Genomic DNA, 6,801 nt, shown 5'->3' with positions numbered 1-6,801 from the left:
CGGGTTCTTAATCACTGCACCACCAGGGAAGTCCCTTAGGGAGTTCTGAAGTGCTAGGATTCTCCCAGGATTCTGTTCTTTTCAACCGTCGGTGAAAAGGGGGGAATCCTTGTGGGGACAGAGTCTGGGAAAGAGGGACTCCGACAAGGTGGTGCTGAAGACTGAGGCTGGGTGAGGTGGGTTAATGAAAGAGCTATGAAAAGCCCGAGGCAGAGGTCAAAGAGGACAGGTGTTGTGATGACCTGAGCCTCTGTGACGTGTCTGGCGGAGACTAGGGAGAGCGGGAGGCGCGCGCGCGTCCCGACCTTCCGGCCGCGTCCCAGGCCCTGCCTCCTCGCGCACAGCAGTGAAAGCGTGAGCTCGTGTGCGCAGCGACCTCTGTGCGCCTGCGCCGCCGTTGCCGGGCATCCGCCGGCGAAAAGACGACCTAGGGGAGGGGTGGTGGCAGCGGGGACTCCGGAAGCCCACCTTTCACCCGGAAATGGTTGTCGAGAAACATGGCGTTGCTGGTGCGAGTCCTTGTGAGTGAAGGAGTAATTTTGTGGTGTCGCCCACCGGGCCTCCGGGTTGGAGTCGGAGAGGGAGGGGCGGGAGCAACTGGACGGAAGTGCAGGAGCGGAGCCTGTGCGGTAGCGAGGCTGCGCGGCCGCATCTCTTCGGGGAAACTGAGGGAGTTTCCCACCTCCCACGACCCTCGGTTTGGCCGTGGCTTCCCCCTCTTTGGAGAAGGCGTGAGACTGACGTCAGATATAAATTTGACGAAGCTTGCTTTTCCTTGGTCACCACCTGCGACTGCTTCCCCTCAGGGAGAGAGGCAGCGCGTGGGGCACTGATTGTAGTTTCGGGAGACCCGGGTTCTAGTTCCTGTTCTGTCACTAACGCTCAGGGTGACCTTGGGCAAGTCACTTTTGGGCTTCAGAGTTCCAATGGGCAAAGCGAGGACGTAAATCTGCAAGTCTTTGGGATTCTGAGGTTCTTTGGGTTTGTTTCAGAGATAGTAGATCAGCTATTAACTCTATAGTTAAGTGGAACACTCTTATATGCTATTAGAGTGAAAGCTGCACGAGAACTGGGGTCATGTCTGTCGTTTTCACTCTGTCTAGCAGTGTCTGGCACATCATAGGTGTTCAGTAAAGATTTGTTGAAGGAATGAAATAAGTGATGAAGAACTACTCGACTAAACACCCATATGGGAAGCTGCTGCACCTCTTGTGATTCAGTCCTGAACTTCTAGCCGACTCTGACTTATAGAAATTAAAGAGAACAAGAGTTAGGAGGATACAGAGCTTGGCTCCTAATCATGGAGGGATAGTAGAGTTTATAATTTTATCAAGTCTTTAAAAAACTGGGTCAAGGAGATTGTTTTTCATAGCAGACACTGTGTATTCCTGCCTCTAGCTTTCTTTTGAGTTCTGATATTAGAAATATTTGTGTCTAATCTTTTTATATGTGGCATACACGGCCTGTGATTTTACTTCTTGTATTCCTTGTCAGCCTAGCAAAGTGCAGTGCCCTCTGTTGTTGTGTAGTAAAAGTTTTTTTGAAGAGTAGCCCCTGTAACCTACAGAAAGTAACTTGGTGAAGTAATTGTTGATGCCAGGGCAGGAACTGATTCAGATCTGAGGACTGCTGAGGAAATGGCAACTAGGATGTCCTAAGTGGTTTTTTTTGGCCATGGTGCTCGGCCTGTGGGGTCTTAGTTCCCTGACCAGGAATCGAACCCAGGCCCCTGGCAGTGGAAGCGCAGAGTGCTAACCACTGGACCACCAGGGAATTCCCTCCTAAGTGTTTTGTTTTTTAAAAAAATATTTATTTATTTTTATTATTATTTTTTTGGCTGTGTTGGGTCTTAGTTGCGGTGCGCAGGCTTCTCTCTAGTTGTGGCTCGCATACTCAGTAGCTGCGGCGCATGGGCTTAGTTGCCCTGCTGCGTGTGGGATCTTAGTTCCTTGACCAGGAATTGAACCTGTGTCCCCTGCATTGGAAGGTGAATTCTTAACCACTGGACCACCAGGGAAGTCCCCCTCCTAGATGTATTTTTTTTTAATTAATTAATTTATTTTTGGCTGCGTTGGGTCTTTGTTGCTGCGTGCGGGCTTTCTCTAGTTGTGAGCAGGGGCTACTCTTCGTTGTGATGCACAGGCTTGTCACTACAGTGGCTTCTCTTGTTGCTGAGCACAGGCTCTAGGTGCTCGCGCTTCAGTAGTTGTGGCATGTGGGCTCAGTAGTTGTGGCTCATGGGCTCTAGAGCACAGGCTCTGTAGTTGTGGTGCACAGGCTTAGTTGCTCTGCGGCCTGTGGGATCTTCCCAGACGAGGGATCGAACCCATGTCCCCTGCATTGGCAGGCAGATTCTTAACCACTGTGCTACCAGGGAAGTCCCATCCTAGGTGTTTTTAAGATAGATACTTTTGGGGGGAAAGGTGAGAATTTTATTGGGCTGTAGATCCGAAATGAATACCTTGACTTGTCTTGGAAGTTAGTGACTTCCCCAGCTGAGCATGCTGCTGAGCATGTGGATGGTTACAGGATCTTTTCTTCTTGGTTGGTAGCATCCAGTGAAACCACCTTTCTAACTGCCTTCTATTAGTTGAATCTTTTTCTACCCCCCATTTATCCCTTTCTATTCATCTTTTTAGGTAGAAAGCAAGATTAGGTAAGGAAAGTCACTTTCACTTTATACGGTATACTGTAATTCTTTGAAGTCTTCTTATCATATGTTGTAATGTGTGACAAAGCAACAGAAACTCCCTTAGGACTAGAGAGTTACAGTAAACATGGAAGTAGCAGATATTTATTGATCACCTATGCTGAAGAGGCATTAGGGTTAGGCACTGTGAGGAATTCACAAATAAAGGAAAATGCACCTGTCTAGGTGTCGGAAGAACCTTGTTTGAAAGCTTGGCCCCATTACTTACTATGGGTATAGCCTTGAGCAAATCACCTAACTTCTCTGAGCCTCAGATTTTCTTAAGGGTAAGTTTGATAGGGTTGATCTGAGAATCAGTTGATACAAATGACATTTTAAATGCTTGTTTTCCCTTCCTTTTAATTCAGCGACTATTTTGAGTGTTCACTGCATTCAAGCAATTCTCCAAGGGACTGAGGATGAAAAACATAGAACTTATTCTCATGTTTATAATCTAATAGCAGAGACAGAAAAGAAAACTACTGATAACAATTCTTGAAATGCTGTGACAGCAGAGTGGTAGCAGAGTAGAAAGGTGCTGTGGTAGCAGAGTAGAAAGGCACCTAACCCAGCCTGAGGACAAGCATTTAGATACTTAAACTAAAGGAGGGAGCATTAGATGGGGAATAGGGGAAAGGAAATAGAGGAGAAGCATTAGCTTATGCTACTATGCTAGACAACAAAGGCGCTCTAAGTAAATCTCTCTGGCTGGACTCAGGGGCACTTGTGGGGAAATGGCAGTAGAGGAGACATTGCCTTGCATGTCATAGTTAGGGGTTGGAGATTTATCTTGAGGCAGAGGGCAGCCACTGAAGTATTTTAAACGAAGGGAAGATTTATTTTTAAAGGTTTTTTTGATGCATTTACTCTTGTTATTTTTCTTATTTAAATTTTTAAAATTGAGGAATAATTGACGTACAGTAAATCACACTTATTTAATTGTATAATTTGATAAGTTTTGACACAGGTATACACCCGAAAAGTCATAATCATAATAAAAATAACGCACATATCCGTCACTCCCCAAAATTTCTTTGCGCCCTTTTGCAATCCTTGTATTGCTCTCCCTGCTTCCAGCCACCATTGATCAGGGGAACACTTTGTTCCTTCTCTCATTTTAAAATTGAAATTTAAAAATTTTAATTTGAAAGTATAAAAAAGTAAAAAAAAAAATCCAATCCACATAGTAAACAAAAAACATAGATTTTTGTTTTAATAGATCCCTGTAACAAGGGTGGATGTAACAGATGGGTCAGTCAGAGAGGGCTGAGATTAGAGTCCCCAAGGCCAGTCAGAAACTAAAGTAATCCTGGAAGAAGTGATGAAGGCCTGTACTAAGTGGGAGATGGACAGTGTGATTAAAGAAGAAGGGATGGTTGCAAGAGGTATTGAGGAAATTGTCTACAGAGCTTGATGAGAGATTAGATGTTAAGGATGAGGAAGAGGGAAGAGTCTAACAGCTTGTCCCAGGTCAGCCTAGGATGACTGAGTTAATAGCAGTGTTCTTCACTGAGAAAATCTAGCTGGAGTTTTTGGGGTTTTTCTGTTTGTTTGGTGTTTTTTTATTGTTGTTGGTTTTTGTTTTTGCAGCTGGATATTTGGTGTTCAGGAGAGGGAGCTGAAATATAAGTTGTAGTTGAAACAAAAATGTTGAGATTTCTCGAGCAATAATATTGATAGGGAACATTTATAGGGCACTTACCATGTGGTAAGCACTCTTAAATACTTTATATGTGTGAACTTGCTAAATCCTTACGACAGCCCTTTGAAAAGGTAGGCACTATTATTCCCCCATTTTGCAGACAGGAAAATTGAACCACCGAGAAGTAGTATTCCTGAAACATTCTCATTAATCTCCCCTTACTTTTTCCTCTTTCTGTCTTTTTGACCAGTTTTTACCCTTTTCCAAGGATGGGTTTGGGAAGGAGGAGTAAACTGAAACACTGCTATTGCTGAGTAGATCTAGCAGAAGAACTGGACATTTGAGCAGTGCGCTGGGGCTTTTTTATGGTTTTATGAGCTGTTTTGACATTGGTAATAATTTTTACTTTTCTTTGATAGTAGTATAAATTGCAGAAAGCCACACTGGATTTAAAAAAAATTGTAGTAGAATACGCATAACATAATTTACCATTTCAACCAATTTTAAGTGTACAGTTCAGTGGTATTAAGTACATTCACATTGTTGTGCTGCCATCACCACCATCATCCAAAGAACTCTTTTCATCTTCAAAAACTGAAACTCTGTACGTATTAAAAGATAAATCCCTATGCCCCACTCTACCCAGCCCTGGGCAACCACCATTCCTTCTGTCTTTATGATTTTGACTACTCTAGGTACCTCATATAAGTGGAATCATACAGTGTTTGTTCTTTTGTGTCTGGCTTATTTCACTTAACATAATGTCCTGAAAGTTCATCCATGTTGTAGCATGACAGAATTTCCTTTTTTTAAGGCTGAATAATATTCTGTTGTATGCATATACTACATTTCATTTATCCATTCATCTGTTGATGGGCACTTTGGTTGCTTCCACCTTTTGGCTATTGCCAAATAGTGCTGCCATGAACATGGGTGTACAAATATTTGTTCTAGTCCCTGTTGTTACTTCTTTTGGGTATGTGCTCAGAAGTAGAATTGTTGGATCATATTGTAATTCTATGTTTAATTTTTTGAGCAATCACCATTCTGTTTTCCATAGCAGCTGCACCATTTTACATTTCTACCAGCCAAGCATAAGGGTTTCAATTTCTCCACATCTTCTCCAACACTTATTTTCTTTCTTTCTTTTTTTTTTTTATAGTGGCCATCCGAATGGGTGTGAGAGGATAATCTCATTGTAGTTTTTTTTTTTTAAGATTTTTTTTGATGTGGACCATTTTTAAAGTCTTTTTAAAAATTTAATTAATTAATTTATTTTTGGCCGCATTGGGTCTACGTTGCTGCGCACAGGCTTTTCTCTAGTTGCAGCAAGCAGGGGCTACGCTTTGTTGCGGTGTGCGGGCTTCTCACTGTGGTGGTTTCTCTTGTTGCAGAGCATGGGCTCTAGGCATGTGGGCTTCAGTAGTTGTGGCATGTGGGCTCAGTAGTTGTGGCACATGGGCTTAGTTGCTCTGTGGCATGTGGGATGTGGGAGCGTCCCAGACCAGAGATCAAACCCATGTCCCCTGCATTGGCAGGCGGATTCTCAACCACTGCGCCCCCAGGGAAGTCCCATCTGCAAGTATTTTTTCACATATTTTTTCTGTTCCTTATTTCTCTCTTCTCCGTCTGAGACTTCCATTATACATATGTTGGTATGTTTGATGGTGTAGATACGTTTGCTGGTGGGTCTCTGAGACTCCATTAAATTTTCTTCATTTTTTTTTTTCTTTCTGTTCATTGGGCTGGATAATCTCAATTGATCTATCTTCAAGGTCACTGATTCTTTCTTTTGCTCAAATCTGCTGTTAAACTTCTCTAGTGAAATGTTAATTTTATTTATTGTTCTTTTCTTTTTAAAAAAATTTTTTTAAAAAAATTTATTTGCTTGCACCAGGTCTTAGTTGTGGCAGATGAGCTCCTTAGTTGCAGCTTGCAGGCTCCTTAGTTGTGGCTTGCCTGCTCCTTAGTTGCGGCCTGTGGGCTCCTCATTTGTGGCATGTGTACTCTTACTTGCAGCATGCATGTGGGATCTAGTTCTCTGACCAAGGATCAAACCCAGGCCCCCTGCATTGGGAGTGCAGAGTCCTATCCACTGCACCACCAGAGAAGTCCCTTATTGTCCTTTTCAACTCCAGAATTTTTGTTTGGCTTTTTGTAAAATTTCTTTCTTTATTGATATTGTTTATTTGGTGAGATACCATTCTCATACTTTGCTTTAGTTCTTTAGTCATGGTTTCCTTTAGATCTTAAAATTTTTAAATAGCTGGTTCAAAGTCTTTGTCTGGTTTGTCTAATGTCTGGGCTTCCTCAGGGACAGTTTCTACTGATTTTTAAATTTTCCCTTGTATTGACCATGCTTTTCTTGTTGTTTTACATGTTTCACAAGTTTTTGTTGAAAACTAAACATTTTAAATAATATAATGTGGCACCTCTGGAAATCAGGACTTTCTTTTCTCAGAGTTTGTTG

General features: G+C 42.7%; 1 protein-coding gene across 4 annotated transcripts in view; it reads left to right on the top strand.

The window, feature by feature from the left end:
* The first annotated feature begins 373 nt into the window (after positions 1–373).
* Positions 374–6,801, top strand: part of UQCC1 (ubiquinol-cytochrome c reductase complex assembly factor 1) — a 90,712-nt gene continuing 84,284 nt past the window's right edge. For 2 of the 4 annotated variants that reach the window (XM_022592573.2, XM_089896788.1), the window contains exon 1: positions 374–566. In XM_022592573.2, coding sequence (XP_022448281.1) covers positions 498–566 — 69 coding nt within the window. In that variant the 5' untranslated portion in view covers positions 374–497. The remainder of the gene's footprint in view (positions 567–6,801) is intronic. The other 2 variants (XM_022592571.2, XM_022592572.2) reach the window with 2 other exon arrangements.

The sequence above is a fragment of the Delphinapterus leucas genome, chromosome 15 (genome assembly GCF_059928025.1).
Source record: "Delphinapterus leucas isolate spDelLeu-1000000601 "Yukka" chromosome 15, BTC_Dleu_Yukka2, whole genome shotgun sequence".
Lineage (NCBI taxonomy): Eukaryota > Metazoa > Chordata > Mammalia > Artiodactyla > Monodontidae > Delphinapterus > Delphinapterus leucas.
The sequence above is the reverse complement of the archived record's forward strand: the minus strand, read 5'-3'. Positions and strand labels throughout refer to the sequence as shown.